We start from the raw sequence: 20,045 nt of genomic DNA, 5'->3' as shown, positions 1-20,045 counted from the left end.
CCAACTCCCATATACCTGTTTGGTATCATCCTTTTTCTTATCATCTTGTTTCTCTTCTTCTGTTGGTTAAATCACTTTTTTCCTTAAGCAACATGTTTGTTTAGTTACTTTTTCTACTGTCATTTTGTGTTTAGACACTTAGGAAGTTCCTTTTTAATAGAACTGAAATTATAGTATGCCCATTTCTGTAACTTTATTTGTGCTTACGTTGTTTTGCTATATCTATACGTAACACTATGCTCAATAGAATAAACCACATGAAAAGTCCCTAATGTCCTAAATGCCAACAAAACCAGGCATCACCTGAGCACATCTTGATCTGTTTAGGGCTGGACTGGAACGATATTCATTCCTCTCCCATTCTGGTTTCGGATTTTCTCAATAGCAATGGATTCATTGATCTGGTCTGACCCCGTCAGACCAGATGGGAATTAGCAACAACAACAACATGAAAAGTTAACTCCTACTACACTGTAAAAAATTTCGAGCCTATGTTGCTCCAAACATTGGTATTCATTTGCTGACTACATAAAGTGGTGCTCAGTTTTACTATATATTGGTGTTTTCACTAGCTCCAAACAACGAAAGAAGGTTGAACCAAAAATGGGTATTTTGAAAAAACCTAAAAGCAGCGAAAGGTTGCATCAAAAATAAGTGTTTTGAGGGGAACTAAAAGTGGAGGAAAGTTGCACCATTATTAGGTATTTTTAAAGTGCTAAAAAGCAGAAAAAGTCAGCATCATTATTAAATATTTATAAAAAAAGGAAAGAAGGTAATTTAAATCAAATTTATATAAAGCAAACTACAATTTAATTTATTAAATCTATAAAAATTAGAAAAACTATTTTTATTTTAAATGTGTTATGCAATATATATANAGCAGAGAAAGTTAGCATCATTATTTATTATTTGTAAGAAAAAGGAGAAGATAATTTAACTCAAATTCATATAAATCAAATTATAATTTAATTATTTAAATCTATAAAAAATTAAAAAAACTATTTTTATTTTAGATGTGTTATGAAATATATATATATGTAATTAAAAATAGTTTTTTTAATTTTTATAGATTTAAATAATTAAATTATAATTTGATTTATATGAATTTGACTTAAATTATCTTCTCTTTTTTTTATTAATATTTAATAATGATGCTGACTTTCTCTGCTTTTTAGCACTTTAAAAATAATTTCTTTCACATAAAATTTTTTTCTTTCTTCAAGTTGATGCTTGTAAAATTAAAGTTCTTTTTTACATTTCATTCGTTAAAGCACCAACAGATGCTGTAGAGTTAGTACCACTATATTTTAGAAAGAAAATAAAAAAGAATTTTAATTTTAGGTTGAAGCAAACTCTTATTACTATGTATTTTGAAATTATTTCATTATTTAAAAATGAAAATATTACTTTCACAAATAAAAATTTATGTAAAAAAGTTGACAAATATTGAATGGGTCAACCCCCAATCTCTAATTAAGGGATCATTCCAATATTAATTTCATTGGCGTATGGAAATAATAAATTTGAACTAAACTAAGAAATGCAAAAATAATGACTTAACTCGGAAATATTATCAAAAAATATACAGATCCAGATCAATATTCAAACATAATTTATTCATTTACAACAACTTCGATGTTTGTATACATAGACAGAATGTAATAATTTTTATGCAAAATCTGAAATTTAAATATATTATACTACTTATACATATCACAGCATTCATTAAAAAAATACAAAATATTCACTCAAAAATATGATAGATAGTATGTTTTCGTTACTAAGAGAGTGCATTCAGTTCAAACTTATTTTTAATTCACAGTAATTTAAAACAAAAATTATGTTATCATATGCCTCAATGCTTACAGTGTTGAAATTTGGGATCATCTGAAAATAATTTTCAATATTTTAATAAGATACGAAATTTCTTGATATACTCTGCCTCATCTGAATTAAAATTTACTATATAACTAAATTTGTTTTTTACAAACATAATTTACTACTTGATAAAGGGATTAAAATTTCACTCAGTTTGGAAAAAAAGTACTGTAATTTTTTTGCAAATTAGTAAATGGTGGTAAGTATTTGAGAAAAAGCACTATTCTTAATGCATATTCATTATTATATTCATTATTATATATTCATTATTATATATTCATTATTATTTTTCTGGTGCTATTACTTTAACTTCATCATATTTTTCAGTTGTTAACCCCTTATGTTAAAAACACAACAAAATATGCTTAAAAATACTACGCACAAATAAAACTTTGGAGCCTTTTCACAAAATAATAATTGTTTTGCCAAACACAGGTTCTTCATTCTCTAAACTTGAAACTACATGCATTCCTTTGTTCTGAGCTGTTCTTGAAACTAGTACTTTTGAAGTTTGAAAAAAACTGCTCATAATCTTCTAGAATTCTGGTAATTTCGGCAAAATAAATATTTTTATCAATAGGTTTGGCACTGGTCATAACAATATTTTTTTCTAAGCCTCTTTCTTGACTAAAAGCATTGAAGTTGTTGGTGCCTTTGTGCTAATGAAAGAAGATTATAAATCATGTAATTAATGTAAAAGAATTAAAATAACATAAAATTTTAATCCTTACTTTTTTTAAAACATAGAAAGATCAATCAAAGTATTATTATTATTTTATTTTATTTGTTTATTTATTTTCTCTGATAAAATGTGTCGAAGCACCTAAGTAGAATTTCTGTTCATCCTTAATTGAATTTTATGCAGGGTGCCCCCTCAAAAAAATTGCAGAAGGAACTGTCAACTGTTAAAATATTAAATGAACAGCATCATAGTCACTTGGATAGATCAAAGAGTTTGTGTTGAGTCTAAGAGGGCGAGATATGGCAGCTGTTGAACATACAAGCAGTATTCATATGGATGGTATTAAAACTCCACATGTATACTGCTTGTGAGGATTATCTTTTCTGTTAAATTTCTTTTGTTCCATAGAAGCAGATATATTTCGGATTAAAACTATTACTTCTGTAATTAAAAAAAAAAAACCTTTTCAAAAAAATTATTATTTTTTTAAAAAAAACTGTAAGTAGTATAAAGAATACATATGACCTTTTTCATGATCAATAAAAATATTCGAATTCATGTTTATGCTGACTTCTCCCCCCCCCCGCCTCACAAAATACTGATGTGTGCTAAAGTAATATACATAAAACTGCAACAAGAAAAAAAAGATTGCATCGAAAAATAACTATCGAAAGCAAAGTATTTATGAGCATCGAAGTATTTTTTTTATTTAGATTTAATAAAAAAAATATTTATTAATTTTTTAAATCCGATATTTTGTTCAGTTTAAAATTTGCTCCGCTTAGTTAAAAAATATTAGGAAGAAAATCTGTTTTATCAAAAAATCATAATTAGAAATCAGCTTATTTCTAAATGCTATAAAAAAATCTTATTCTTGTCGGTATTTTGTTCAAAATTTCAGTAAGATTCTTGGCGAATAAGAAAATGTAGCGCTTTGTTCTTTTATTGCCAATATTGGCCACTTTCTTTCCTATCTTGTGCACCCAACCAACTTAAAGAGACTCAATTTCCATGACAACGGCTCGGGGTGAAACGGAGTATAATTCGCTTTGAAAATTTTACTACAAAAGTATTTAAGAATGCATAGACAAAAATTCGTGTAATTATGTGACATTTCAAGCGAAAATGAGCAATATAGAACATGAAGCACATATATTGATAAAAAGTTTTAATACTAACAGAGAGTACTTACCATTATTAATTTTTTTTTGTTCGGTAGAATGCAATTAAAACACTGACCTAGAAAATTTTCGCCGGCAGTAAATTTGACGGAAAGCTATGCTGCTTACAATTGCCGTATTTACCGTTTATTTGTCACTAGTATTGTACTTTCTGTGCTCATAAAATGGATGCATCTCCTTATTTACTGAAAAAGAGCTAATTTAGATTTTGAAATATTAATTAGTCATGCAACGAATTCCTAGAAGAAATTTGAAACCATCACTTTCAGAATACACATCAAAATTTTTAAAGATGATATGAAAGAAACGAACTGTAATTATTGCAAATAAATACGAAAAGTTTACTTACCTGCAAAAGAAATAAACAATTTCAAAGAAAACTTGCGTGAGATGATAGCAAGCTTCGACAACAAAATCGACCATTAGTCAATAGTTACAAAATAAGTTATCGGTCACAGTTAAAGCTTGTGCCTCTCATAGTACGAAAGTTTGGTGCAATCGATTGAATGTATGTATTTCTCGATCATATTTACCAATTTGTGGTGCAACCTAAATAAAACAATTTTTCATTTAACCAATTTATGGTGCAATTAGAAACTTTGCACCAAGTATTGTTTAAACATTTGCCGAGTTTTTTTACAGTGTATGTTCAAATAGGTGTTTACATTCATATTTTAATTGCAGTTTTAAGAGCTAAAAAGCATTGCTTGCATTAAAATAAAACGCATACGTTAAAGGAAACAAATTGCATAAAATTGATTGCGAGTGAACATTCCTTAAAAGAAAATTTCTCGTAAATATTCAGAATTCTTATTTGAAAAGTTTTGGTAAAATTAAATTCGTAGAGAAATTCTAAACGGCGCTTAAGAGAGAGAAAAAACGCATTATTTAGCTTTATAGTAACATCAATTTAAGTATACTGTTCATACAGCATGGCTGATAGTGCTTATTAAATTAGGAGGGGTTTATTAATAAGACATATTAGTAAAAGTTTTGCTTTTATTGTTCATTTTAAGAATGAATTTTTGAAATTTGAAATAAATCATTCCAGAACATGCAATACAAATTCATGGATTAAATAAAAAAGTACAAAACGAATAAAAGAAATCATGTAGTATATAAAACTAATATAAAACAGCTAAAAGGCTGAATTTGACTCTAAATAGCCTTTAAAAATGCATTGTTGAAATTTTATACTTTTATTAATGAATCAGGCATTTTTTGTAGATAGTAAGAGGCTACGCATTCCCCAGTCGCTACGCTCACCACCAACCTCTGTAATTGTTTCTTATTCATCAAAGTTTATATCATTTTTTTTTTTTTGAAAGTCAATATTTTCCACAAAAAAAGAAAAGAACACCATCCTTTTAGTCAAGAACATTTTGTCAAAAAATATTTATGTTTGTCTTAACGAAATGAAGGCTTACCTGATTTTAAAAATTAGTTCTTCGCATTTGAAAACAAAATTGAATGGAAGGAATACATTGTGGGATTCAACAACGAGAAATAATTTAATTCGTTTACGAGACTTTCACTTGTGAAAAAGTTTTCATCTCACTAATTTTTTTTTATATTTAAAAATTTCTATATGAATGTTAAGATTTATAACTGGCACACAACATCTATCTTTCTCTCTCGAATTAAAAATAGGTTCTTTTAGCAAGTCAAATTTCAGCCAAATAGTTGTATTTCAGTGGACAGCAGATCAGCTCGCATGGTTTTTTTCGTTACAATTTTAACAGTTAATAATTCTCGAACTAATTGAAGTCAAATTAATAAAACAATAAAAATTTTTTTCTTTATTAATAATTCGCTTAAATTTTATTTAAGGAACCCAATGTACGTTTTTCTTACTCGATTTTGCATGAGGATTCCAAAAATATGCATTAAAGACGGTGATTACGAAGCACTCTGAAACAAAATAAATTTATATCTCATTCAATTATATTTTTCTGTCTTACCACTTCTCTTTAAAACTTCTTCGTCTCTCAGTTTTAAGTACCGATATCGAAGCTACTAGTCATTTAAAGGTTAAAAAAGAAGATTTAAAACTAATAAAACGATACTCTCGAACATAAATGACTTTAAACCGAAAATAAAATACATAAAAAGAAGTGATTTAGAATTTTTGTTCGGACTTTCAGCTCTATAAAAGTATATTTTTAGAAAAAAATCAATAGCTTTAGATCATTTCACCCTTTGATGTTCCAAATGCCCTTTGGATATTTCATGTATATTGAAATTTCAATGACCGTTTTTTTATTTTCAGTTTTTTATTACTTTATTTTTATGGGTGGACAGTAAAATAAATAAAAGGAGCAAGATATTGCATATTTCCTCCTGAGGCATAACTTTGAAAATTTTTAAATCTTGCCCTGGAATCTTCATTGATTAGTTTTACATCTTCATGACCAAGAGCTGTAATTAAGTGACTCAATACTTTTATGAACATTTTTTTTTAATTTGGAACACAATTATGTTCACTTCAAAAAGTATTTTACAATAAAAAATTAAAATTTTAAATTGACAATTTTAATTACATAATCATTTCATTATTTTCATAAAAACAAAAATAGCAAGGCAAATTATATAATATATATATTATATAATATAAATGAAATTATATAATATAAATGAAATTATATAATATAAATGAAATTAGATAATATAAATGAAATTATATAATATAAATGAAATTATATAATATAAATGATATAATATAATCAACTTCAATAGCAAACGGGTTCAGCAAAAATTTCTTCGACCTCGACTTCAACTACCGACTCCACAGCTCTGTCAACAACCAGGGCTGTGGAATCGTTTACAATACTGAAAAGTTTATCTCGACTCTGACTTATACTCAATTGAAATTTCCACTAAACCCTAAAAAAATATCCCCATTTTTACGTAATAAATTATAATTTCAAATTTCATTTTATATCTTTTATATATGCAGGACTGCCAACTTTCTACTCTTTTTGTAAAAATTTATTCTAGTGGTAGCTATATTTATGCTTTAATCCATTATTTTTTATTCCTTTAAACTTATTTTCCGCACCACTACAAACAAATGATTAAAAGTTCACATGCTTTGTTCCAGTTCTCACGTAGTGAAGCTTTTAAAATGATGGCAAAATTATCGAAAATTCTGAAAGTTTTGTCTTTTAAATGTCTACCGCTCTGGAGAATATTTTACAAAAAGCGTAGTAGTTGAAAGACCTGTATATGATTAGAGTAGGCGGTTTTTTTTTATAAGTTTAAATTACGTTTGATATTATCTCAAGACAAAATTCTTGATGGGACCATCATGATATTTTAATGGTTTATGTTGTTTTCTTGGTGGCTGGCCCAACACTATTTGATAGTAACCATCATCCAACAATTCCTATCATGTTGTAATGGATTTTGATGAACCAACAAACTTCCATCATTTCATGTTGGAAAATGATATTTTACTATATGATGGTCAACCAACATGTTACGTTAAAAAATTTTTGACCAATAAATTCCATCATCTCATGATGCAAAATGTTGCTTTAGTATTATTATGGTCAACCAACAAGTTATGTTTGAAATTCTTGACCCAACAACTTCCCCCATTTCATGATGAAAAGTGTTGCTTTAGTACTATGATGGTCAACCATCAAATGACTTCTTGGTATTGGTGAACCAACAACACCCATCGTTTGATGGTGGAACGTATTAATTTACACTTACTAGACTAGTAACCTATCAAGTAATATTTGCTGCTAATAATGGAGTTTTTCATCCTTAATAAACCCATTTATAATAAACCATTTCGCAATGAATAATGATGTATTCTTTTTCTCATGCTAACGATATTGTAATTTTTTTCAACATAAAGTAATGTTTACATAACAACTGTATTTTAAAAATAAGAATTTGCTTGGTTATAAACACCAATTGTCGGGTAAAATAAAATTAAAAGTTCATTCAACGAAAATTACCAGAAAAAGTCTATTACTTTTTCTATGAGGAGAGAAAGAGTAAAGTGAAGATGATGCCATAATATCGACTATAATAGCTATACAGCTTTCAACGCAGATGACACCGGAATTCTCATAAAATCCAAAAATAAATGGAAGAGTGGTGCGTCAAGTGGAAAACAGCAGTTAACGCTGAAAAATCACAAATTATAATTGTACAAAAAAGATTTGAAATATTTCCACAATGAAAACCAAAATTTTTTGAAATTCAAATACCAATAGTTCAAAAAGCAAATTACCTTGGTCTAATCATAAACAGCAAACTTACAGGGAATGATCACTTCAAAAGTATTATATAGACAAAGCAAACGCAGCAATAATAGTCATACAAACTCTAATTTACAATCAGAATATGTCTCTAAAATTAAAGAAATTGCTCTATATGACAATGATCAGTCCAATACTTTCCTATGCAGCAATACTACAGCATCACATGAAAAAACTAAATCAGTAGTACAATAAAATAAAAAATCACCTGTACTAGATCTTTCATCTGGAATACAAATATCTATAAAGATCTGAAAATTCCAGTTCTATCGCAGCACACATATAAGCTTAATGCAGATTTTTTCGACAAAACCACAAAATGCTGTACAACCAATTTTAATGAAATATTCAACTTTGAAACCTACTGTAAAGACAAGAAATATAGACCGATAACTGCGCATTTCACCTCCGACGCCTCACATCACAACCATCAAATCAAACAATAGTTCACAACCTAAAATCTTATCACAGTATCAACCACAGCGTCAACTACAGATTCTAATTTGAAACTTCAACTTCTGCTTAAACTATAACTCTTAATTTTAAAACTCTACAAAATAAAATCACAACTGCTGAAATGGAACTGGATGAAATGAATATTCAAGGCGTTTCCTCATGATGACATATCTTTACTCATCTGCAACTGCAACTAAAATTTTTGAAACAAACCTAGTTTAGAGCAAACTGCTTTTATTAATTCAATTTATTTTAAGTTACTCGAGAAAAGTGCTTGAAGTGCATTTACAGCAACATCACTGCCTGCTGACCATAAAGACTCTACACAAACGGAACTTAAATTCATGATGAATGGGATAGGGGCCGCTTCTTGGCCCAGGTGCCCAGATAAATGCCTCACTAGAACTAGAAAGGTGATGTGGGTTCCAGAAACTACACGGATAACTGACCTCACTATGTTAAAACAAATTCATGACGGATAGGTGCGGTTTTGCGGCCCAGATGCCCAATTCCAGATCACTATTATGACTAAGATGATGTGAGTGTCCGGCAGTGTTGTAAAACACACTTTCTTCTCTTGCTTCGGTGAATAACTAAAATGATCATCGCTTGTTAAGGTAAGATCCACTGTTTGAAGTTAAATGAAAGAAGCCCGCCAAGCGAAGAGAGTGTGATTGACTCAACATGAAGCCGAGTCAATTTTAATAGTCAATTTTAATGGGCAGTCTTGAAGGTCCCAACAAAAAACATGATGGTTTGTGATGGAAAATTATAATTGGTAACCAGTAATTTATGTTGGATCGTGATGTTTTTTTTTTTGTTGACCCATTATAAGAATTCATGCTATGTTGGCCCAACACGAAATGGTGGCAATTCTTAACTTGTGTTGTTGGGCAGATATGATGGCCCCATCACGCTGTATAATGGTTTCTGATGGAAATTCAAGGTGGTAACCATCCTATTTATGTTGGTCCATCAATGGAATACCATCATGATTTTATTATTTTGTACTCAATAATCAAATTTGAAAACAATAAGAACTAGTTAGCATCAACTAACACTCTCACATACCTAAACGCCTTCCATCAAAAAAATCACGTAGTAAATATTCTTGAGCTAGGAAACTATTACAAATGATACATTTAATTCATTTTTATTTTTAGGATTAATTTAGTAATTTAGTTAAATAAATTTGGTCAAATTAAAAGAAAGCTTATTAATAACTCATGCATAACTGTAGTATTTTTTTATTCAATAATTTTCTGTGTTCTTTTTTAATAATTTAGTTAAACATAGACTCAAATGTTCTAATATTATTAATTAAATTTGTGATAAGTCACACTTTAAAAAATTTTTTATAATATTCATTCGAGTATAAATTTTGTTTACATAATTCATAATATTCCTCTAAATAATTTTCAAAATATCAAAAACCTTATTTTATTTCTTTTATGTTGCAGAAACTAACCTTTTTTCAACTGGAGTCAGAGTCGAGAAAATATTTCCAACTCTAACTCCCATTCCTGCAAAATTTTCTGCGACTCCGACTTCATAGGCCTGATAATAGCACTGACGGCATTTTATCTCTCATACCCCTCTATTTTCACCCCCCTCTCCTCCGATTGCATTTCGAAACTAATCAATTGATCCCAAGAGCTCAGTTTCAGGTATATTCTTGCAAGTAATTAACATGTTCCTATTAATAATTAATGAGTTTGACTAGGAAACCTTTCACTGGAATAAAGTGCTACATTATAGTCATTTTCATCAGAATAAATTAGTGTTACATCCCATTGAAATAATGCTTAACTTTAGTTTGTTGTTAGAAAGTTGTAGTTTTCAACAAGACATTAAGGGTATAAAATTAATCATATTCAACTTTTGATGTTTTAATTGACAGTAATGTCTTAAAGAATGTTGTGTAGTCGTCGTGCATATAAGAAACCTTGTGAAAAATAAAGTTGAAAAAAATAGAAAAGTTATCAAAAAAGAAAAACTTTATAGACATTTGACGAATCATTTTAGAGGACGGAGACATGAATAAAAACTTCCAAGACCTATTTGATTGTCGAAAAAAAAGAGCATTTGAAAGGCAATTATTGGAAAAATAAAACTTTATCTGACGATCAAACAGGTTTCGATGTTTCTGATTTTTGCTATCATCAATTGTGATTCACTAGATTTCGATAACGTATTTATTTTTTTCCCTTGCTTATTTTTTCCTATGTGTTTACTTTTTCAAATCAAATTTCGACATTGGGCCTGAATAGCCTGGTCGGTGGGGCACTGGGCCCATGTCCGAGAGTTCGCGGGTGCGAATCCCGCCGGCCGAAGACTCCCCGTGTAGTAAAGTGACTGATGCATGTTAAATCTGTCAAGTCGAAAAAAGTCCTCCATGTTTCCATAACAAATCAATACCTCTGAGGGTACTGGGTTGGAGATCGATCGTTCTCTGATTCAGGTCAAAATTACGATCCGTGGCTGAATGAATGGATGCATGAATGGGTCCGCCCTATAAACAGGTGTGGCAGAATTCTTGGCCATAGATGGCGCCACTGGAAAAACAAGAACAATCGCACCGCTAACAATCGCACAAGAACAATCGCTCTGCCTAAACAAGGCATACGTCAACAACAACAACAAATTTCGACATTGAAAACTGGATAGAAACTTCGATAAAATTAAATTTAGTGTAAATTCAAATCAAAATATAAAGTTTCATGTTTATATAATAATATACTATGCACAATATTTACATGCTTCCATATAATTTTTCTTTATAACTATTGAACTTGTGAGGTTAGTTATCTTGAAAAGCTTTACCCGATTTCTTTCCCCAATTACAACACTCTTAATTACTTGTTATTGGAAGCCAAATGGATTTTTTTCCATCAAAAATAAAAGACCGGGCTTTTGGAATTTATCTTTTAATTCTACGAACTGTTTCTATTATTTGTGATGTTGATTTATGCGTCTTTTTTATGACACTCTGTATTTTGCAATTATTTGTAATGATAGTTCATGCTACTTTTGTAATTGTACTCTATTTATATTTTAATTCCGTGATCAGTGTCTATTATTAGGGGAACCGGAAAGTAATGTCGCTTCGGTGCATTTGATGTTTGTTATAAAGATTTTATTTTTAATCAATAATGTATCCACCTTTGTTAGCAACGACCTTTCAATGCTAGATCAAAAATGAATTGAAATGGATTGGGGAAAAAAAATGAATTGGTTTTTAAGATTAACGGATATTTAATGCCCCGAAACGACATTACTTTCCGGTTCCCCTCATATTAATGATGTTAATTTATGCCACTTTTGCGATTACACTCGACTTATAATTTAATTAGCCAAATAGTTTAAATTATTTGTGGTAATTTATGCCACTCTTGTAATTGTGAACTCTATTTATACTTCAATTCCAGGAGCAATTTATATTATCTGTGCAAATTTATGCCAATTTGGTAGTCGAAAGCCATTTTATTTTAATTCACTAATAGCTTCTACTATTTGTGATTATAATTTATTATTATTATAATTTATTATGTTGTATGCCTTTTTAATATTAATTTTAATTAATTGATAATTAATTATTTTTATACATCTACTAGTCAGTCAATCAATGTTACGTTATAAAAGGAAGAAAGTTTTAAACAATTATTTGCTACTCTCTAAAAAAACAGTAACAGAAATTATATTTTAAAATTCATGAACCAAGAATAAAATGTAACTTATCAACCCAAATCCTTCATCGCTTGTCACAAAATTCTCTTTTCAAAATAAATCATATTTTATTCATAAGAATTTTAAAAATAACCATTTCGAACACAACCCTCTTGCGACTTTTAAGATAATGACATCAAAATGAAAAAAGAAAAAGAAATAGAATTATTCTCTGAAAAGTTTCTTCGCCAATTGAAATGTTGTCCAGATAGATCAAAGTGGAAAATGTTTGGCCAAGTTGATTCTTTCTTTGGCTGATTCAGCGGCACGGAAACAAACTCTTATCCATATTAGACAAGATCTTCTTGAATTCATTCTCCGGTCACGTTTTTATGAAGAACTCGGAAACAACTATTCTTTGACTCACATTTTTTACGATCGGTCGCCAATAAGCAGAGGAGCCTCAAGTATATACTTAGTTCCATGAATTTTATTAGATATTTAGCACTTTTTGCAAACATTATTTTTCTCTCACACAACTTCAAAACACACACAACAAAAACGAGCAAGGTTAAAACAATAAAATTTAGATTGCTTACTAAATTTAAAAGGTTTAAAAGGATTTTCGATTTCAANATATTCTGGACGGCAGAATTTTCTTCTAAATACTTTTCCTTAGGGAAATTTTGTTTCTTATTTGCTGCTAAAAAATGGCGTCTGATTCTGTCAACGATTTTGATGCAACTAAATGAAAACGTGATAAATTAATGTCTGATATTTACAGGCTCCCGCTAGACGGCGTACTCGAGCGTTGCGATCGCGAATAATGGTTTACAGTAACAAATTAAGTGTTTTATAATTTAATTCTACTTATGCTTACTATAATTTATGCATGATGTAGCTGTAATTTAAATTGAATGATGCCTAACAATTTTAAAGGAAAAAGAGGCGTTTTAATGAAACTTGAGAACCAATGCAGGTCGATCAGAAATACAATGATTGTCGATTCTAATGACATTTTTGTTTCTACCCTGGAATACTACCTTCACTTTTACTTACTTTATTACAAAGCTTTTTTTCGTGTTTTTTTTTAAAACTTTTTTTTATTAGTTGTCAGCTGTTTGGAATGGAAGTTTGTTCGCATAAAGGAGTGAGTCAAACATACTAGAGTTCTGGTGCTCGAGAACTACTCGAGGTTTTAATTTCGCATTTTTTGTGTGAATGTGTGATAAATTGTTTCCCATGGAAAAAAAATACGGGAACTGTTTAAAGGCCAGAGTTAGTGAAACATAGTGCATAGACATGGAGGAACACATTTTTCTTGCTGAGCAATAGTTTAAGTCCGTCATTCTTTGGTTGTGCAATTTTCCGCTTGGGTGACCAAAATTGACTACTCAGATTATGTGATGAATCTTTGTATCTTTATTTAAAAATTAAAAAAAATTTAAACGTTTATACCAACCATCTCATAGCCACGTACGACGACAGAACAACACATTTTTATTGTTTGAAAAATAGTATCCCTTTGCATAACTTTTGATCAGATTTTCAAGTGCAAATTTTTAAATTTTTGAAAGTTGAACTTAATACGCCATAATGAGTGGAATTAGTTAACGTAGTTTGTGGGCCTCATTCTGTAACTTAAGAATTTATTTTTCACCCTATTGCTAATTAATGTTATTGGCGAAAATTATTGAGAGACTTTCTAAGTAACTAAAAGCTACAGAATAAATAGAAAAAATGAATGCAAAGCTAAGAGAAGGCCAAAGCTCACTCCGATATGTTGCACCAATAATAATGATGGTATTGATTGAAAATTAGATATTTGTCATGTACACTGTTAGAAATTTTTCGGCAGAGATAATTAAATAGCAATTTATTTCATTGTTATTTTAATGTAGGCCACCAAAACCGTCCAATAACCACAAAAAATGATATTCCGTGCCAACTAGGACCACTTTATGAAGCCATTCTGTTTCCGTGCTTCTAGGTACATACTGTAGCTGAGGTGGCTAATCGGACAATCTCATGTCCAGCTGAACAGGAGTTTGAATCCCAGTGTTGGCACCACATTATTTGTTCCATTCTCTCAATATATGAAGAGATTCCAGTGTCTTGCACTCTTCTTCCATTCTCTCAATACATGAAGAGATTCCAGTGTCCTGCACTCTTCTTCCATTCTTTCAATACATGTAGAGATTCCAGTGTCCTGCACTCTTCTTCCATTCTTTCAATACAAGAAGAGATTCCACTGTCCTGCACTCTTCTTCCAATTTTTTCAATACATGTAGAGATTTCAGTGTCCTGCACTCTTCTTCCATTCTTTCAGTACATGTAGAGATTCCAGTGTTCTGCACTCTTCTTCCATTCTTTCAATACAAGAAGAGATTCCAGTGTCCTGCACTCTTCTTCCAATTTTTTCAGTACATGTAGAGATTCCAGTGTCCTGCACTCTTCTTCCATTCTTTCAATACAAGAAGAGATTCCAGTGTCCTGCACTCTTCTTCCAATTTTTTCAATACATGAAGAGATTCCAGTGTCCTGCACTCTTTCACCGCGAGCTATAGGAATACGAATAAGTGTCGCATCGCCCACAGATGTCCGTTTAAGTTTTATTTTTATGTTTTAAAACTATGCTATTTTTAAATGGTTACAGAACTGTGTCATTTTTATTCGTGTTTTGTTTAACTGTACCAGATGTAAATGGATTCAAAACCGTAGAGGTAAAAAAAGGATTCTAACCATACATTTTGTGCTTAATCGGATGGACAGACTGAAGCCGGTTATTTTACCGTAATTTCAGAATGAAAGAATTCTAACAGTGTAGTTGTACTTCTATGAGATTGCAATTATACTTTGAACATTTGTAGCTAAATAAATCAAGGTATATTTTTCTTGAATGCCATATATCATTCCTAATTGTAATATGTATAATTATTTCAAATTATTTTTAAATATCTAAAAATTGCAACCGAAATAGTTTGCGTGAAGGGTAAGTAGTTATCTTAAGAAGACGCGCAGGTGAAGTCCTTCATGGCTATTTCAACAGAATCTGAAGTTTAGGGAAGAAATGAGTGTAGGTAAACACAAAAGTAAATGACGAAGTTTCAAATTATTATATATATATGGATTATTTGAGCTAGCACAAGGGGGAAGTTACCATGTAATAATTTGTTTACGTTTTGAAACTTTGAAAACTTCAACTTTTACAGTAGGCTTACCTGGTCTCTTTTAAAATACCCATGGAGGTGAAGCAGAATTTGAACTGAGCAGTTTTTCACGCCATATAGTGTCCTCTTAAAGAGTGCACTGCTTTGCAATTGCTTTTGTTATTTTTGCCTAACTCAATAGTATGTATATCCGAGAATATTTTTTTCTCCTTGAAGTGCAAGATGAAACTCATAGAACAGATAAAACCCATTTTGCATTATCGCACCTGAAGATGAAACAGAAATTCTTCATCTTGCACCTCTTCACTTCGTAGGGAGCATAAGGCCTTAGTCGTGACTCTTCATCTCACTCTGTACTTTCTTTTCATGTTTTGTTCATGGTCTTTAAATAATTCGTCACGTAATTTTAGGTTAACCCCTCTGTCGTTTACCTCAGAGGGTGTCTAATCCAGCACCTGTTTTACTATGAATTCTTCCGGCTTTCTGATAGTGCATTCTCTGATTTCTATTTCTATCTGTTTTTGCTTACTGATTTTGAATAACTCATTGCTAGATATTTTGTGTAACCATTTGAATTTGTTATTTGAATCTGATACAAGTTGAATATATATATATATATATATAAATTTCNTAACTCAGTGGCGCGACAGCCCATTAAGAGGGCCAAGGCCGACTGTGCCCATCTCAGTTTTCTTGACCTTGGGCTCTGGGGTGCAGGAGCATATGTTCCGGTCAGGTGGTCAGCCGAACGCGGAACCCCCAGTGTTAGTTCCCAAGCATGCTTGGTACTCATTTTATCGACCCACTGAAGGAATGAAAGGCTGAGTCGGCCTTGCCCGGCCCAAGGATCGAACCAAGGACCTGTGGCACGGCAGCGCGAAGCGCTACCACTCAGATTATGACGGACTAGCAGATATTATTTTGTTTTCTAGTAGTACTTTTATGTAAGTGTATTTTCGTCACAATAATTTTACTTTTATACTACTATTATAAAAGCATTTCGAATATATATATATATATATATATAACCNCGATATATATATATATATATATATATATCCTTCCACATTTTTATGTTATTAAAAATAATCTTGATTTTCCTGGCATTTTTTGAGGAAATAATTGTTCCTCATGCACCTATGTTTTCCTTAAAGAAATTACACATCTCTTTATTTGAATAAATATTTCTCTATGATTCCTTCTTTGAATGTGTTCATTAGTTCAGAAAATACAATTCTTACTTTTAATTCCCAAAATACATGCGTGATAAATAAATAAAAAAATGTAAATGTTCGGTAAAGTGAGTTATTTTCTGGAAACCGTGAAGGATAAAATCCATAAGAATATTCCTTTTGGAGGAATTGACTGCTAAAGCAATGGATCATATAACTGGATGAAAATTTACTCTGAAGGATAAGGAACATCGTTTTCAAAAGCATGTTCTGTGGATAAACGACTTTTTCTTCCGGGGAAAAAAAACCCAGATTCCGGCGGAAACTAAATCAAGATTAATGTGCGGGACGTCAGTTAAACCCTTTCCTAGGAGGATACACAGCTTATGAGAAAGTCTTTCCTCCAAAGATAGATTCCTTTCGGATGAAGAAAACTGGATATTATTTCCTGCCTTCATCAAATGTCTCTTTCTTATAACATCAATATTTCTTTTTTTCATTTCTTTCTTTTTTTTAATTAAAGTAAATTTAAAAATTTAATTTTCTAAATAAATAAAAAGAAATATATAATGAACCAATACTTCGAGGTTTCACTCATTTAATTGATTTTTCCTTAAATGCTTATCTATTTTATTTGTTTCTGATGGTAACATGAACTCAAATCATCTTTATCTAAGTCTTGGTTGAAGTAAGTTTATCCGGTAAAATACGAAATAGTTAAATATCGTAGATTTAGTTTAAAGGACAGAGTCAATTACTTTTCATTCCAGATGGTAACATAAATTTAAATCATCTCCATTTTGTTATAGAAAGTATTTTAAAAAGAGGAGATGTTAAAAGGGTGAAAACAAATCCTAATCATATTTTCAGTAAAAATGTTGTAGATTCTTTCGATTCTTAGTCACTGAAAAGGGCCCATTTGGGTGTCGTTTAAAAACTTGTAATAGAAGAACACATAAAAGCAGTCGAAAGCAAATTTTAAAATCCTCTATATTCTACCTAAATGATAGTCCAATACATCATTCCTGGGGTTTGAATTAGTTAGGAATTCGTTATTTAGAAGAAATAACAATGTTTTACAGATATTTATGAGTCTTAACTATTCTTATTTGTAGGCTTTTAAGTCCATGTAAAATATGAAGAATTTTATGGCATGTCCATTTAAACGAGCTAGGAATAGAATGCATTTTACTGTTTGTCAAAATATGTGTTGTAGCAACTGGATTGATTTGAAAAAGCGTAGAATGAATTAGTAATTTATTATTTGTGGTGAATAAGTTGATAAACTAATAAAATATTTAAAACAAATAAGCACCTATTTTTGCACTTAAAATGTTTTTTTTTTCTTCTTCTTCATTACAGATGAATTGTTTGGCTGGAATAATTTATTACGTCATTTCATCATTCCTACACACAGCTGCTCTAAGTAAGTATGATCCCTCCCTTTACTCCGTATATCTCATCATCGCTCCGCTATTGAAACTCGCTCATTCGATGTTAAAGAATGGCTTTATGTCAATGTTGGTTCCATTTTTGAAATAAAGCTGTTAAAATAGGGTCAAAGAAGTTTTTAGGTATCTACATTTAATTAAATTTATGTACACGTATCCAAATTTCCATTCGTATAAACTCGGTTTTTAGTTGGTTTACTCACATTTCAATACTACCTTACTACTTAAAAATTACATTTGGAACAAATAATTCTTAGAATACTCAATTCTGCTGTTCAGAGTTAGGAGTTGGTTTAATACAACAGTTTTGAGATTTTTATTCTTTCACGAACTCGTAAATTGTTTAACATGACTGAATTCGAATGTAAATAATAACATTTTCCTTTTATAATAACATTTACATTTTCCTTTCCTTATACATTTTCCAATTTTTGTTATCTCGATGTTCCTTTGTTTTTCGAGTTATCTTATTTGAAACTGCATGAGTGTGAAAAATACTACTCTAAAGTATAAAAATACGGACAGTCGTAAAAGGGCTCTCTGAATTATTATATTTCAATAAGAATGATTTTTTCGTTAATTGAGCAACAACATGATTTAATGAGAACTTTGAAATAAAGTAGTTTACTTTTAATAACATTTTCACGCTTTTCAATTTTCTTAACAAAGCATTGCATTCCAAATTAAAAGAGCTTCGCGATCGAATAAATGGACCGCAGCAATTCCCACTCCATTCCAAAATCTAATTTCCGCTCTCGCCTGCTTTCATAATCGACCTCTTAACTTCCCCACACCGTCCACACACCCCTAGTAAATGACAAGAACCGTCCACAGGTCGATTATTTTCAATAAAATTCGCATTTACTGAGGCGAAAGACTGAAAAGCCCCCCCTCCCGTATGATGGAATTTCAAGAACAGATGTTAATAAAAGGTTACACGATAGAAAATTGCAAAACGACTAGATTATTAAATTTAGAATTTGTTCAATTTATTCAGCCTCTTTTAAATTGAAAAATTGAACACACATAGCCTTTGGAGTTGTAAATATTTAAGCTCCTATATAAGTGCTATTACAAAATAAATGCTGCTACAAAGCCATTATTTGAATCAATCGCTTGTTCTTAGCGTTTTTGGGGAAACTCGTCAATTCAATTCAAACTTTTAATCTCACTGTGAATGAATTATTTGTCTTTAAAGAAAGAATTCAGCTTATTGAATTTAGAATTGATGCCATGTATTTCACAGTCGTCTCTTTTAAATTGAAAAATTGATCACACAAACCTCTTTCGCTGTATTCAAAATTTAAATACTTACAAAAGTAAGTGTCATTACTGAAAAGTGATATTGTACAATTCCAAAACAAATGTTTTTATTTTATAAAGTCATTATTTAAATGAATGAAGCATTCATAAACGAAGTCTTGGGACATATCCGTTTAATTCTGAATTATTTGCTCTTTACTAAAAGAATTCAGCCTATTAGATATAATTTGGTCGACGATTGTTTTTATTTTTATTTTTTTTATTTTGAATTTAAAATAAAAAGTTGGACACAAAATCTCTTGGTAGTGGTTAAAACGCAATTAATTTATGAAACCGTGTTCGTAGACAGAGAGTACTGGCTTCTTATTGAGCTAAGTCGAATCCTAACGATGACTAAATCACTCACGAATCGCAACGATTATAATGTTAACGTAAAATCTCCCCAGGGGATAGAATCTCCTTGCCTTTCCGTTTAAGTTTTCTTAGTTTACGCTGTGTTCGAAATATGATGACGACAGAGTTTAATATTTGTAACCGTAAGTTTCATAAGAGCCGACTTCTTACTATTGGTTTTAAGAGTTTCCTTGTATTTAGAATTAAGTTAAATATTTTAAGCTAACGGTGTTGAGCATTTGTAGCCGAAAATTTCATACGGAAGAGTTGTTTAATGTTTGTTCTATGAGCTTCGTTATATTCTGGGTTGGATTCAAAATTAAAAAATATTGGTAGCCACAAATACGAGTTAATTGTTAAATGTCAATTTCAGGAGCTTCGTTACATTTTGAATTGAGTTCAAAATTAGAAGGTTACAATTATAAGTAGCCACAAATTTAACAAAAATGAGAAGTTTCT

At 30.4% G+C, this 20,045-nt stretch overlaps 1 protein-coding gene across 1 annotated transcript in view; it reads left to right on the top strand.

Annotated features, from left to right (window-relative positions):
* The window catches only part of LOC107439055 (CUB domain-containing protein 2-like), an 85,183-nt gene that overhangs the window by 16,948 nt on the left and 48,190 nt on the right, over nucleotides 1-20,045 (top strand). Inside the window, exon 2 of the mRNA XM_043047289.2 lies at nucleotides 17,842-17,905. Within this exon, the coding sequence (XP_042903223.1) occupies nucleotides 17,842-17,905 (64 nt within the window). The remainder of the gene's footprint in view (nucleotides 1-17,841; nucleotides 17,906-20,045) is intronic.

Source organism: Parasteatoda tepidariorum, chromosome 10, assembly GCF_043381705.1.
Source record: "Parasteatoda tepidariorum isolate YZ-2023 chromosome 10, CAS_Ptep_4.0, whole genome shotgun sequence".
NCBI lineage: Eukaryota > Metazoa > Arthropoda > Arachnida > Araneae > Theridiidae > Parasteatoda > Parasteatoda tepidariorum.
Note: the sequence above shows the minus strand (reverse complement) of the source record. Positions and strands in the feature narration are given on the sequence as shown.